Source organism: Echiichthys vipera (assembly GCF_963691815.1).
Source record: "Echiichthys vipera genome assembly, chromosome: 11".
Classification (NCBI taxonomy): domain Eukaryota; kingdom Metazoa; phylum Chordata; class Actinopteri; order Perciformes; family Trachinidae; genus Echiichthys; species Echiichthys vipera.
Genome location: NC_139836.1, coordinates 8020711 through 8036822, shown reverse-complemented (window position 1 = coordinate 8036822; position 16112 = coordinate 8020711). Strand labels below are relative to the sequence as shown.

At 42.8% G+C, this 16112-nt stretch overlaps 1 protein-coding gene across 1 annotated transcript in view; it reads left to right on the top strand.

Moving 5' to 3' along the window:
* Window positions 1-16112, top strand: part of thada (THADA armadillo repeat containing) — a 109747-nt gene that overhangs the window by 43782 nt on the left and 49853 nt on the right. The window contains exon 29 of the mRNA XM_083922653.1: window positions 8553-8721. Within this exon, the coding sequence (XP_083778779.1) occupies window positions 8553-8721 (169 nt within the window). The remainder of the gene's footprint in view (window positions 1-8552; window positions 8722-16112) is intronic.

The window sequence follows — 16112 nt, the reverse complement described above, 5'->3', positions numbered from 1 at the left end:
GTATGGCTAAAAATAAGAAACTTTTTGTCTATCTGTTTGATTTTATGTTTCTGCACACAGAGACAAAACACGCCTCTAGTGTCGTCTCTCCAGCGAGGTTCTGCGTTGTTGTTTGTACCGTGTTGTGTCGCAGTGGTTGATTAGATTGTGGCTGTTTTTATCTGAGCTGCACTCGCTGTTTGCTGGGGAGTAAACCTCGCAGGCGAATGGGAAACTGTGGTTACAGCCTGCGTTTTTTACATTCCTGAGATGGAGAAGTCTACAAATATTATTGGTACATGTTCATTTACTACCTGCATTTGTGTCACTGTTCTTGTGAGAACATTCATAGACCTAATGAAGTTTCCTAGCTGCAAAAGTTAACCCTTTACATCACAGCCACAATACTACTCCAAACCTTTTACTCCTCGTTTCAACCCTGTACTGTCCGCAGACTTGTGCCGGTCACGTGGATGCACACGTGGTTCAGTCATACGTTATTGAGCTCTGCGCGGTCCAGCATTCTATGCTTGTGCATTTCCCGATCAATCCATATGGTGACGGTTGCTGCCGTAGTCTTTTTATTCTTTTAAAGATGGCAGATTTCCTCCATTATCACTCTGGTCTCCTTGTTCTGCCTTTACTGTCCTAACCCATCCTTTTCTTCTTCTGCAGTATTTGTTCTATTGGCAAACCCAGTTAGAGGTGCATACTGGTGCAGACACAACTTACTGGACCAGAGTGTGGAACAACTGGCGCAGTAGGCGCTGGCTATGTGTATTGTCTGTACGGTTACTCTTTTTTTGAGCTGACGGTCTACCCGGACCCTTGCACACATGGGCGGATGAGGACATTTACGTCAGGCAGAAACGAAGCGAACACACGGAAAGTATTATTTCGGCTTAAGTCTTAACACCGCTTGCTTGAGAGGTCTAAAATAGCAATAATAATAACCCAATTAGTTTCTGTTGGTTTCAGGCTGTAATTTCTAAAAAATTGGGTCAGGTTTGCACATATTCCCGGGTTATCCATTCAACCTACAAGTATGGATCAAAAAAGTAGTGGAAATTTGTTACTACTATTTGTAACTATTCAGGTTTTGATTTTTGGGCCTGATCATAGCTGTATTTCTAAGTCAGTGTTTTTACTGTGCTATTTGAAAAAAATCTGTACACCATTATACTGTATGTTGTACTTTTGTACTCTATTTAACAAAACGTGTTGCTCTTGTGTCACAATTGCAAAGTGCAATGTGTATAAAATCAAAGCATGGGAGTCGAGGTGGTGGAGAAGGAAATCAGTGCCCACCTCTGTGGTGACTTTTTGAGATGTTGCTTCCAGCATCAACTGGCATGCCGACAAACACAGCTGTTGATGTTTTGTAAATGGAGAGCTGCAAAGTGGAATCTCAAGGAGATAATATGATCTGTGATAATGTGAGTTGTTGTTCTCCTCACATGTTAAGCTCTCCGGGGAACAGAACTGGGCGTCCACTCAATGTGTGCAAGAGAAGACACCCTCCCGCCCAGAATGTAAAACATCACAACATTTATTTAGACAAGCTTTTACATGGTAAAACATAAAAGCTTTGGTGAATGTAAAAGCTTTTCATTTTGTCAGTTCAAGCAAGTCTATTGTGCTTAATGCAGTCATTCTTCCAGCTGGAGAGGATGGACTGTGCTTTAAGTCAAAGGTGTGTGTGTGTGTGTGTGTGTGTGTGTGTGTGTGTGTGTGTGTGTGTGTGTGTGTGTGTGTGTGTGTGTGTGTGTGTGTGTGTGTGTGTGTGTGTGTGTGTGTGTGTGTGTGTGTGTGTGTGTGTGTGTGTGTGTGTGTGTGTGTGTGTGTGTGTGTGTGTGTGTGTGTGTGTGTGTGTGTGTGTGTGTGTGTGTGTGTGTGTGTGTGTGTGTGCGCTTGAGCTTGTAATGCTCCATTAACCATTTAGATAACAGCACTTGTGTGTGAGGATTTGTTCATTCGTTGTGTCTATTACTGTTTGTGTGTCTGTTGTTATGTTAGTACATCAGTATACTTTGAATAGATATTGTTTGGGGATTTTGTTGTCGTTGGGTACCTGATGTGTTTGTCTGCTGCTCCTTTACTTACTGACTGAACTTCTTAGACTGTTGAACACCTCCTCACTGTAACAGATGTTTTCAGCCTCCCGAGCAGCCTGGCTCTGAGGATGAAACTGTCGATTGGTTGGTTGGATCGATCCAACACTTTGGTCCAGAAACATCTCAACAGCTGCTGGATGCGTGGCTGTGCTTTTTAGGCTGCATTCACACACACTCCTGCAGATACGGCAAATTGGCCCAGGGTTGTCCAGCAGTGGGAGTGTCACCTAAATGGCCCGGTTGTGTGACGTCCTGTTGTGTTCTTTAACCCCCTAATGTAGCACTTTATATTTCACAATTATTGTTTTTCGTCAGACCATTGTTATGATTTCAGTATTTCCCACTGTACTTGAAGGCAGCTTCGTTGCACAGAGCAAGAAAAAGAAAAGAGACGGTGCGATTGTGCTGGAGCTTGTTGCAGGAAACAATCAGCTGTTACACAAACATTTGGGTTGCTAAGTGCTTGTGTTGAGTTTTTTTTTTTACTCTTATAGCTTTTTAAAAACATTCTTGTGGCAGTGATAGAGTCAGGATGTTAACTGTTGACTGAACGGGACTGTACCGCCTCAAAAAGGACAACCCTCTTTCAAAAATGAATAGAAGGACTTGCGATTTCACCAGACCACCTGATCTGGTTCGAATATCGATAATTCTTCCAAATCAGTCACTCCGTGGTGGAGACATTATGTTTCCGGGTTGTCCGTCCATCCGTCCCATTCTTGTGAATGCGACATACTGAAGATAGAATAAATGTCCACTTGGACTCGAGGATGAAGGGATGTACATTTCGGAGATATCTCAGGAACCTTTGGAGGGATTTTCTTCAAATGTGGCACAAACGCCCACTTGGACTCAAAGTTAAAGTGATTAGATCGTGAAGGTCAAAGGTCACTGCAACCTCACAACTGATGTTTGGCCAGAACTGAAAAGGTCAAAGCTCAGCTTCACTGTAACATCCTAATATTTCTGTTTATTATTCACCGCCATAACTCAGAAATGACTCTGCCGGGTTGAAGATGTGTGTAAAACATCTACACATTTCACCCAAAAATACATTTGATACCTTTTTATTCCGTTCCTAAAGTCTTCATTCCATATATAATGCAAATCTGGACAGTTTGGATGTAAACTGCAACTTGACAGGTCGGCGGACTGGCAAAGGTATACGACAGCAATGCGGTTGTACTAGTTTTTACAGATTTTCATGGTTCCCGTTGGTGATTGTATGACTGTCCCTCCAGTGCCACCATGAGGTTGATATTCATACGTATTATTTGTCTGCTGCTACATTAAAGCTCTGAACTTTGAGTGAAGCTCCTATAACCACAAAGGTCTGCTAGACAGCTCCTCTGTCATTTAGAAACCATATGTTCATCCTGTTTGTCTATATGACAATCTGCCCAGGAGGTGACAAAAGGCAAGTGAAGTGGGATCACAGAGAGGCTGTAGGCAAGAACCATTTGGAGCTGCAAATGTGTAAAAGAACCCATAAATTCCTCCCAGTCAGTCACTTTAAGTTACTGATAAAAAGATTCAACTCATTGTTTTTTATTCGTAGTCAATTAGTGAAATCTTTAAGAAACTCCTTTTATTCTCTTGCGGGGTGCAGTCAAACACACGATAGCTCGAGTACTGACTTGCTGGCTGTCAGAGAAGGTATGCCGCACACACATCCACCCAAATGAAGCCCACATGTTTGAAATGTTAAATATAGCTCAGCTCTAACTTCTCTGGCTCCAACCGTGTTTCTCTTCACCGAGCCCCCATCCCCGGACCCATCTTCCCCAGGCGTGTGCGGACGTGTCTGATGAGGTGGACGAGCGTCACCCCCTGTTCTTCTTCCTCCTCCTCACATGATCTGACCCCGCCACCTCCAAGGATCAAATGTAGTTTGGCCTTGACTCCTCTTCTGTTGACAGGTTGGAGCATCACGCCTGATAATTCTTCCCCTTTATCCCTCCATCACCCCACACATCTTTACATCTTCCAAACACCCCCGCAATATTTTTTGACATTCTCCGCTGCCCGGCCCCCGCACGTGTCACACCTGCATGGATGATGACGAGCAGACGCATTTATTCTAAAAATTGATGGCTGCTTCTTTACAGCCCTTGACGTCTTTAGAGTTTTACTTATCTCCTCCGGTGTCTCTCTTTCAGCTTCTTTCTTTTCCCTTCGTTCTCTCTCTGGCTTAATGCTAGAGTGCTGAGATAGTGATTTATGTCCTGTGATATCCAGTTCAGGCATCTCTCCTCTCCTCTCCTCTCCCTGCCAAACTCCCTTCCTTTCCTTTCTTGTCCTCACTGACTCATATCTCATTTCTTTGAAAGGGCACGGTGATGCCCATAAACCAAAGTGAGGCTTCAAAAGGGATCTTTGTCATTTCCTTCCCAACAGAGATGCCCAATATTATATTTTATATATAATAATAATATCATTTTTATATTTTCCCCTCACTGTTCATGTTTTTATCATTTTGTTTGTTTGTTTTGCTTGCATTGGCGCTTTTTAGAATGTAAGCTGATACTGTACCTTGTGTGGCTACCCAGCACTACTCAAAGTAGTCCAGCTTTGGACTAAAAGATATTTTTTTGTTATCCAGTCAAAGAACTTCCTTAAAGTTGTATTTATGTTTCATTCAAATGACTGCAGCGCTTTAATTATTTTGAATCATCTTGTATTTGACCAGCTTTTTAAGTACTTATGCCACAGACACACCACACCGACATCTAAGATCTAGCTGCGACGAAGGCCGACTTGAAAACACCACAAAAGTACATTTGCCAAGGTGTATTCGTAGAGGGACCTTCTTTGTCTTATCTTATATTGTCTCTCTGCTTAAGTGAACAAAAATTGACATGTTTGCCACAGTGTCTTTGTTTTTTTTTAACTACCACTGAACTACCATTAAAGACAATTTTAAGTCTACATAAAGTGGTTCGACAACAAACCAAAGAACTAAAAGTCGAAGTAAAATAATGATTGTGTTCAGACAGCTTCTGTATGTCATGCACATATGAATGAATGAAGCAAAATTACACCACTTCCCTTCCTAAAATTCTTCAGTGACAGACTTTGTTATTTGGGCTTGTTAAGCCAACATGCTATACAGTCTCTGTGGTGGAAATGATTCTCCCAGCTCTCCAAAATGAGGCCCAGATGAGTCTCGTCCCTGCTAGTCAACAGTCTGCCGATGACCCCACAGGGGACGGCCCTGTTTCTAAAATTACACCCTTCCAAACTGTCATTTCCTTTTGCAAGAGTGTTTCAATGGGACAAATTATCACAGATAGTTAACATATGGGCCCCAAATGGGGTCTGGGAGGGTCGGAAAGTGAAGAATAGACATAGATTTTGGTCATTAGACCATTAGAGAGAGTGTGTGTGTGTGTGTGTGTGTGTGTGTGTGTGTGTGTGTGTGTGTGTGTGTGTGTGTGTGTGTGTGTGTGTGTGTGTGTGTGTGTGTGTGTGTGTGTGTGTGTGTGTGTGTGTGTGTGTGTGTGTGTGTGTGTGTGTGTGTGTGTGTGTGTGTGTGTGTGTGTGTGTGTGTGTGTGTGTGTGTGTGTGTGTGTAAATTCACATATACAGGCGTGTAGAGCTCAGGAATGCAAACTGTTGCCTGTGTTTGATGCAGGGGCTTGGGTTGTCTGTCTGGCCATCCGTGGGTGTTAGTGTGTGGGGACTGTGTGTGTGTGTGTGTGGGGGGGGGGGGGGGGGTTGGAGGCATGCTCACAGCAGGTGAATGCATTTGTTGACCTGTTGCTCCAAACAGTCCTCTCTTTTTTGTCCATATTGATCTCAATCCTCTTGTCCTTTCCTGTCTCTTACTCAACAGTGGGTTTTTTGAAAAATTACTTTTACTGCTCACAGAAAATTAAAATCATCTCTAATTATTTGCAGCTTTTGACTTTCCAGTTTCTTTTTTTCAATCACGGAGAAGTTCTGGTCAAATATATCTCTGTTTATTGAGCTTTAAAAAAAAAATTTGAAAAATAAAGAATGACATCATAAAGGCATGTAGAATTATAATTTCTATAGGAAGGTCGGTTACTTTTGCTTATATTATGAAATACTTGTCAATAGACTGAAACGCACATTATTAAAAAAAAAGAAAGAAACTCTCCATGTTTCAAGGGGGCTCGGACAGGTCCACATTGCAGCAGACCCCCGTCTCTCACTGTAGGATGAGAGGGAGCAGATAACATTAAGGCCACGGTCCCGGGAAGCGGCAAAGTCTGTGCGAGCGGTGCTGTGAAGGAGCCGAGAGCCACCTTCACCACGGCCTGGGCCTTTCCAAGCTGACACAGCAGCAGTGTAAAACTGTTTTCAGATCACTGTGAAACTGTGGCAACCGACTCTCTGGCTCTTAACATCACAGCCTGCCGCTGCCGACAATTATGACCGAGAGATTTAAATATGTTGGACTTCAGCAGATTTTCCCACTCAATATCTGTCAATAAAGGGATAATGGAAACCCAGATCTCACCCTCTCTCATACCATAGCTATAAAAGCAGGCTTCCTTTTAAAGTCTGCATACCGGAGTGATGGATCTTTGTTTCTCTGGAACCTTCTGCTGAGTTTCCCACAGTGGAGCTGATCTGCTTGTTTAGCCTCCACAGGCAGCTTCATAGACCCTGTCCTCCTCTGACTTGCGTCCTGTATGCGTATGTGAGTGTGATCTTGGCTGTGCCCTCATGTGACTTTACACTATGTATGTATTTATTGCCTCCTTGTCCTCAGGGTCTAACCACAAAGAGCCTCCTAGAGCAATATAGCTATGTTTTTTCTTCTCTTCTTTTCTTATTTATCTTTCTGTCTGTCTTTTATTAACAGGGTCTCCACGCTTTGCTCTCTCCCCTCTATATCTTTCACACAGGAAGCCCATCAACCCACCCACCCACGCACCACTATAAGAATATCTAGTGCGCGCTCATATACATTTTCCGATACCTTTGCTGACCAGAGATCAGTTCTTATGGCCACAGTCCTACCATTACTGTAACAGTTGGAAATTGCAAACTGGTCCTGTATCAGCTGATTAAGTAGAAAGTAGATAAGGGCCCGATTTGGCTGTGCGGCTGGTTTGATCCCATTGCAACACGGTCTCCAGTAGCTGTTGGCATCGGTATTGTTGCTGCTGTTTTGCTTTTGTTTTGGGTTTCCTGAGTCTAGCTGCCCTGCTTGTCTTTTGCTGTGTCCTTTTGTGCATGTTGATGTGCTTGTTTTCATGTAGGCCACTTGTATTCCACCATAAACAACAACAAATAAGTATGTATTCAGTGTATGCTCAGTGAATACATTAGTCACACTAAATTGAGACTTTGGGGCAGTGCGTACTCCTTCTCGCTGCAGAATGCTCTTTTGTGCTGTACTTGAGGCCCAAAGGCCAATCCACACAAGCATCATGTTTCTGCTGTTCTTCAGACTCTGAAATGGGTTTCTATTTCTCGCAGGCCTTTTTGATTTCTGATTCACATAGGCAGCCAATTCAAATTTGTAATAAAATGAATAGACCAACATATTTCACGCATATGTTTCTTGTAGCTCACTTCTGTCCTTACAACCGAAGAGCAGTTTGGTGTTATATGTCAGTCTGGTGAAGCCACAGCTGGTGGTACAGTGACAGCCATAATGGCCGTCAGGTTATTTGAGGAACTGACACTGAACTGAGGTTAACAGTTTGTTTGGAAAAATAAAGAAACATCGTCCTCCTTTCTTAGGTAGCAGTTACTCTGACCCTTTAGACCTTCCTCTTCTCATCTCATTCAGGTCTTGGCCATGTCCTCCCCTCGTGTCAGCTATGGCAGTGTTATGACACTGGATAAGGGAAGACTATCAGCTTGTAAACAAGGTTAATTTTAGGCTGCACTCTGTAACAGCCGCATTCACCATCATTGGTGGATACTGTAAATGACTGTGTGCTTGCACGTGACAAAGAAAAAGGGGGCTGAGATATCCGTGGGCAAAAACAACATGGAATAGATAGTTATGATTGAAAAATGTCATCTGTCAGCCTGGGAGCTGTTTGGGTTCTGATTAACTTTTGCAACAGGAGAGAAACAAAGAAAGGGAGGAAGAGGGAGATGTTACAAACGTGCATAAAAATAGCAACCAACTTTCCAAATGAAATAAGTCGCATATCTCATTTGTCCATGGCATAATGTGGCCAGCGTACAAAATAATAGTGATAATAAATCATGAAAATACACACAGTTATTCCATTATGTTTCATAACAAAGTTACAGTTAATAAAAATAAATCATAATAAATTGAACTCAACAGTTTCAACAGCAGCCCATGACCTGTGAAAATGGGAAACCTTAAAGCTTCCTCCATTAACTCCAACATACAGTGTCACAGGACCAAAAGATTATGATAACAAAGCAGCTATCCATGTTAATAACTTTCCATGATGCTAATGCTGCAGCCGTGTGTGTGTGTGTGTGTGTGTTCTGCAGATGCGGCCGCTCAGCAGTGTATCGGACCAGAGAAATGGCAGCAAGGGCCCTCGTCCCCTTCGTGCTCGTCACCCAGGTCCCATCCACCGTCCAGGCGCTCCTGCAGGAGCTTCCTGCCGAGCCCGGACCCACAATCCAACACAACCACATCCACGGGACTCTGCTGCAGGTCTGCGCCCACGCACACATCAACATAAACCAAATATACATAACATGTGCTATAACATAAGTCCTTTAAATGACCACAAGTGTTTATTTGGTGATGGCGTTCAATCCGTAATTGTTTGTGCAATATTCTAAAGTATGTCGCTCAGATTTAAGTTTATCAACATATTCAAATAACTCAAAATATAAATGATAACTGTTAGTTGAAGAGTGGTTTTGGTTACATACACTTGTATAATGTGAGGCTGTAGTAAGGCTGTAGTTTATGAAGTTGTGAACTGTATCATATGAAAAGGAGCTTTCATATTTTGTTCACCGTATTTATTTCAGTTAAGTTTAACAGAATAATAGCCACCGTTTTTAAGACGAGATGTTATCTGTCAGTCATAGTTAGTGATGTTGTCGTACTGGACTGCCTGATATTCAGAGGTACTTCTAACATTATGCTCCACTCAGTATAATGAAGTCCAATCAAGCCCCCACCATAGCAACTACCTGGTTGATCCACTAAGGAAGTGCCAAAAACTGCAGTTCTCCGAGTGTCCACCAGGGGCATGTTTCATAATAGAGCAGTTTCTCATTGACCCCCATGTTAACCAGGCCGTTTTCACAGCATAATTCAACCTATTTGAGGCCTGGTACAAAAAAAACATTCTAGTCTGTATATTTAGGTCATATCTCCATGAAAACGCAGAAGGGGTGATTTTCTTTGTACCAGGCTCATTTTTATTTTATTTGAGATTAGTTCATGAATGATGAGGGGCGCTGCCTCTTGAGTGACAGCTAGCCGCTGTCCCTCACTTCTCCACGTATCTCCCTCCCCACAACAGCACATCAATGCCCTTTTTTGGTAAGAGGAAATGAGGAGTCAAAGTCTGACATGATGGCTGTGACAATTATCTGGGAACAATTATTGTCAATATCGCCCAACCCAAACTTTAGAAAACATATTCGGTTTACAGCTATTAAAATATGGAGATATGCACATCACATGTCTTTTTATACTGTGTAGACTTCGGTATCATACTAATCAGTTTCTTTTGAAGATGATGAACTCGTATCTTCAAAATGTAAACGTTTATCAAACTTATAAAATAAGCCTTGTGCCAACCATTCTTAGGGTTAAATGTCCTCAGTTCATAAATTAGTTTATAATCCTTTAATTCAAAGTAAAGCATGAACATCTTCACAACTGGACTTAAGACTGTTTTCACTCAACAAAGACAAACGATAAAATTTAATTACCAAAGCGGTGAATGTGCACACCCACACACAGATTATAGATATGGAGCATTCAGCCTCAGAGCGCGCGCGCTGAATGAGACTGAATGCGGAAAACACACACACACAGACACACACACACACACACACACACCCACACATTCTCTGTAAGTCCCACACACCCAGTTTCCACACAGAGCCTGTCCAGACAAGGCGGTTATCGCAGAGTAAATACCAGTGTTTAGTTCTGTCATCACACTCTGACAAACACAACCAAACAGTCTGCCGGTAATATCAACACACGCAGAGGAAAAAGGGGAGAGGGAGTTTCCCCAGCCTTTCATTGAACGCAACTGAAGGGGTCGGTGTGGGAGCAGGGGGTGGGGATATGGTAAGAACCCGGCCGAGGGGTCAACACAAGGAATGAAAACTCGATTTTCTTCAATACTTATGGTTTGATAGCGGTCAGGGCTGCAGGGAGGTCCACTGTGGGATGAAGGCAAAGCATGGCGAGGAGGAGAAGGAGGAGGGGAGGTGGGGAGGTGGGACTCTTAAAGGCTTAGAGGAGATCTCAGGAGGAGAGTGGATTTTTAGTTTGCCTTCCTGTCATGGCCGCCATGTGTGGAGCTTCTCCAGATGTCTCCTGACGAGCTGCTTCTGCGTTCCTCTCTTCAGCTCCATCTCCATGGAGTTCCCCTCCATATCTGTGTTTCCCTGCCTCCCGTCTGCCCTTTTTGGTGTCTTTCCTATCGCCTCTTCCTGTCTCTCCATCCTTCTGAGACCACTTCTTCTTTCCCCGTGTCTCCCTCTCCCATACAAAGGAATGGGATCATATTGTGTGCTGCCCTGTGTAATTTAGTCTTTTGTAAAGAATGTTGTGACATGAGGAGCATGTAGCTTCTTTGTCCTGTTGTGTTCTTTGTGTCTCATCTTCTCCATTTTTGTCTTATATGTGTGTTGCATTGTACCTGTTTTCTTGTCACTCTGTTATAAAACAGTGTGTATGCACCTGCAGTAGTCATAGGACTGACAACATGATTTATATTTTACATTGACTGATCAATCTGAACTAAAATAGCTTTCCAATGCCCTTAATTTTTCCCTTTTTCCTTGTAATGTGAGAGTCCCTTACAGTCAACAGTAAACGTTCTGTCTATATCACAGACACAAAAAAGTTTTTAAAGACTTTGAGGAAACCCAGTCTCTCTGTCTCTTTTCTTTCTCTTTTTTTCTCTCTCTCTTTTTCCGTGATATGAAGCTGCTTCAAGAGCAGTCAGAAATGTTGCCCGAAAGATTCAATTATCCACGGTCAGTGCTAGGTTCTGTGCTTTAGCCAGTTCCACTTCTTTTAAAGAGGTTCGGGAAATGCGTTGGTTCTGAAAAATGTGCGTGATGTCACAGTGTAGCGCGGATCGAGCGCTTTGATTGGGTGACGAAAGCCTGCATCTCTAACTACGGAAAAGGGCTGCAAGTCTTTTGTGATAAACGTCCCCACTGCACTGCTTATTTTGTAGTGTTTTTCTGAACTGGTACAATAGGCTTGTTGGAAGGCACCAGCAAAAGACGACTGTTTTTAAACTTGCAGTATTATATTTAGAACCGTGGTATCCCTACATTATTCCCATGAGACTGTGGTATAATGGAAACTGCTAGTAGGACACAAACTCATGCTTCTCTGCTTCTTTTTTCTTAAGCAAGGAATTTTTACCATGACGGGCCAAAAACATTTGATTCAAGGGGTTTTCAGTAGTGACTGATATTGTTGTGTATATCTGTAGGGGCCATCTTTAACCAGGCTAAAAATAGCATGTGTGTAGGTAGGTGGGGGCATTATGGAGATGATGGAGGCAGATATGTTAGGAGTGTCTAGCTGTGGTAAGGTGGGCTAGGACTGTCATAGAAGGAGCTGTAGAGCAGTAGGCCTGCAGTGTACGTGTGGAGCATCACACACAGAAACACTGAGAGAGGAGATATGGCCCTGCAGTCCACAGAGTGTGTGTGAAGTGTTCTACTCTCGTGTAAGCTGGGGAGCAAAGATGTTTAGACTTCAGAAGAATTAAGGGTCACAGAGAGAGGGAGTGAGTGTCTGTGCCCTACTGTGTTTATGCTGAGATGATGAGGACATCATGTTTAGCCTTGGGAAATGCCTAATGTATGTTAATATGCTTCTGTGCGTGTGTGTGTGTGCGTGCGTGTGTGCGTGTAACAGGTAGCAGATGTTTTTGCTCGAGGCAGAAATGACTTCCTTTGTTATTGTCAAAGAACAACTGTTAGTGGGCCGAGTGTGGCGCTGGGAACCATCACAGCTACCGAGGCAGGCTGTACCACCCCGCTGACTTTCTCACACACACAGTGAAGAGGTCTGATAACCACACAAGAAAATGTTTCCATCCAACCCCACTTCCAGCCCCAGTCCATCCTTCCCAATGTTGCACTTCTTCTACGTCATTGAGGAGAGGAAATTGAGTTGTGTGGTTCGAAACTATTGTAAGATTCAGGTCCTCTTTTATTCAAGATACTTCCAAATGTGTCCTGCAAGAAATACAAATTTACAGTACGACTAAAGGTTGCAATATCAGTTTTCACCTCTTTTTAAATGCATGATTTGAAAATGATTGGCCTTTGAAGATAATTTTCAGGTATATGCTGTGGTGTGTGGTTATCACTCTCTGGCTGAAGGAAAGGCTTGCCAACTGTCGTTTAGCAGACTGCTACAGTAGCTAGCAGGCTAGATTGCTCGCTAACATGACAATAAATCTGCAAAAGCCATTTTCCCACTGTCTAACAATTAAGGTCAAGATAATTTTCAGGCATGTGCTGTTGCCCTTTCACACTTGTAGCCTAGTCTCTCGTTGTTCCTTGAATTTGCCTTGTGATTTCTATGTCAGCCCTTACAGACAGAAGTTCCTGAATCTCGTCGCCTCTCCAGTTGGACAGTTTTGTTCGCGTCTTTGTGTAAATCACCATTCTTTTTCACCCTCAGATGTTTGCTTTCTTTGGGTTTTGCGTTAGGTGAATGATAGAAACGTCATCAACACGTACACCCGCCCACCCGCCATGAATTCTCCTCTATTCATACAGACTTTGTACTAGGGAGCTGACAGGGTTGATGTCCGAGCCAACCTATTTTTACACACGGCTCCACCAGGTAATATCTAGATAATTTCAGGATTGCAGTTCATGTGTAAAATTGCCATAGTTTACTCAAGAGGCCTGCCGTGTTTTGCTAGGGTGAAAACGTCTTATGACAACATTTGACAATTGAAGACTTACTGCAGATTCTTGTCTTTGAGAAATCATCTTGAAGCAGACTGGAATCATTTCAATCGCAACTTCTGCTGACACAACTAGAACTGAGCTTAACAAGCCCATCGGACAGGCTGGCACAAACCCAACCCGACACTGGAGTCTGTTCTCGACACACACCAGCAACAGTCCTGGCCCACAATGCCTGGTTCAGGCCAGAAGTATTAAAGCTGCGGCCTGGGGTGCTTCGAGCAGGGCCAACTCGACGGATGTAATCCTTTGTGTATTTCCACAACAGAGGCTAAATAAGACTGAGACTGAGGGGAATGAGACGTGAGAATTAGAAGTATCACAGTCTCCTTTCCTTTGGCAGCAGTGATGTTGGTATTGTTTCCCTAAATGCATTCTTCCCCGCTCTCTTCCAATAATTATCTTTTGGTGTGTTGTTATGACGGCTGCCTTTGGCCGGTGGTCTGCCTAGGCTTTCTGAGAAAACCCTCAGGGTTGAACAAGTGAAAGAATTTGTTAGCCTCACAACCCAGCCAGCTTGCTTTTAATGACATGAGATGTATCTTATCCAGAGGGGATCCCAAGTGTTAAATGGGGTCGTGTTTACCACGTTCAATCTTGTTTTACTCGCAACCTTGGAAGTGGACATTTTCCCAAAGCTCTGACTTCACGAGTTGTGATGTGTTTCTTGACGCTTTCAGAAATGGCAGAGGCCATGGGAGGTTATTTATTAGTGGATGGTTAGTTGATATATGGTCATTTCAGTCATATAGTTTTACTTTATAATTTTATAATATGTCAGAGAAAAATGGTGATATTCCCAACAGCCTTTGCATTTTCTGCACTACGCAACTTTGCTAATTTTCTATGTTACTGTTTTTGCTACTTTACCTTAAGCCCATTGTAAGAAAGCATTTGATACTGTTGTCAGACTTTAGCCCTAACATTGTAAGCTAGTGGAGCCATAAGGACGTCTGCCCTGCACTGTGTTCAAACACTTGGATTAACAATAACACAACTTAGAGTTCCACGTGGCATATTAACATTAAGTAATATGTTGTGATAGTAATCATGTGATAATATGGATTTCAAAGTACTATTTCTGATTCCTAGTGCCACCAAATTTCAGTGACCTCCTGCAATTGTTCTACTAATTCCTTAGAGAGTCAAGGACCCCCAATTTAAGAGTGCACTTATTTAGCTCTCATTTTTGCTTAAGCCTGATTGTTCAAATTTCGCACTGGTTGTAAAACTTGAAAATATGATAAATAAACTAGATTAATTTTAAAGGAATAGTGAGGGTGACTGTTATTTAGTCATTAACAGACATGCCATCTAAGATATTTTGCCCAGGTGAGAGTTTTTCTCAGAGTAGATGGCTTTTATTCCAGTGCAGAACCTGTTGCCGAGTCTACATGTTCTGCAGTGTAAAGAGAACTCTGTAGAGTGACCTATTTTTTTTGTTGAAGGTAAGAAAAACCAACAATTACAAAAGCTCTGTCATCGGGAAGAAACTGAAAGTGAACTGGCCTCTGGGTTTTTAGCGGTGTCGTGGAAGTGGCTCTCGTTTTACTGCTTTAGGAGACACTAACAGGAGTCATGGCAACGGGCTACTGAACGTCACCACACATTCTCATACATATACACAGCTCAGGCTGCCAGTACACACACAAGTCTCTGGACATAATGGAAATAACAAACCGCTCCCATGGGGCTAGTTAGATACACTGCTGTAACTTTTGACGAAGATGCAGTAACACTGTTCTTGCATGCACACACAGACGTACACACGTCACTAAATGACTTGGTTGTCACGCCCATGTGTACATGCATGGAGTGTGACTTGGTGTCTAGAGTGCATATGGAGGCTTTGTTTGTGCAAGAATATGGCTATATAGAGCAAGAGCGTGTGTTTTATTTCTTTTTATATTTAGCCCGTCTTTATTGGGATCTCTTTTTGCCTAATTGGGCGCGTCCACACTTTGCCTAACCTCTATCTGGTTTTATGTGAATGTCGATTTATATGTTTCTTTGTGCATGTTTTTTTACTAGATGCAGCCAAGAATTGGCATGCAATTATTTGCACTTGCTTTGTGTGTGTGTGTGTGTGTGTGTGTGTGTGTGTGTGTGTGTGTGTGTGTGTGTGTGTGTGTGTGTGTGTGTGTGTGTGTGTGTGTGTGTGTGTGTGTGTGTGTGTGTGTGTGTGTGTGTGTGTGTGTGTGTGTGTGTGTGTGTGTGTGTGTGTGTGTGTGTGTGTGTGTGTGTGTGTGTGTGTGTGTGTGTGTGTGTGTGTGTGTGTAGCGTGTGGTCAGTCTGTGGTTGCGGCAGTGGGAGGGACGGTAGGGCAGGCTGATAACAGAGTCTGAAGGGACCTCACATCCACCAACACTATTTTTACCGGGCCCGAAAGAGGAGCAATGCTTGTTGCAATACACACTCACTCAGAGAAAGACACACACACAAGCAGTTAAACGCCTCACTAAAAAACAAGGCGCACAAATAGGTTTTGATATTTTTCATATTTAGCACTGGCACACCAAGTTATTTTTTTTTGTTTTTCTCCTTAAAGTTGCCACCCAACGCTCTAGAGGGGGGTTGATTGTGCTGCTGTGGTCGAGTAGAAAGAATATTAGAGGATTGAAACTGCACTAAACAGTATTTTTATATTAATAAAATAATCAAGATCACATCATTTGTCCCTAGGGAAATCGGTCTTAAACATAACGGCTGCCACATAAAAATACATACAATTTTAGGGCAGTAACAGATGTAAAGAGCATTCAAAGACACAAGTTTAAGACATCCACTGATAGAGTGATGACAGAGTTTTACCTATTCATGTTTCTTCTCCTGTATTTAATTGGAACCCTATAGAGTCTCCCTGATGGGAGAAGCACAGGACATGGGAAAGGTCGTCAA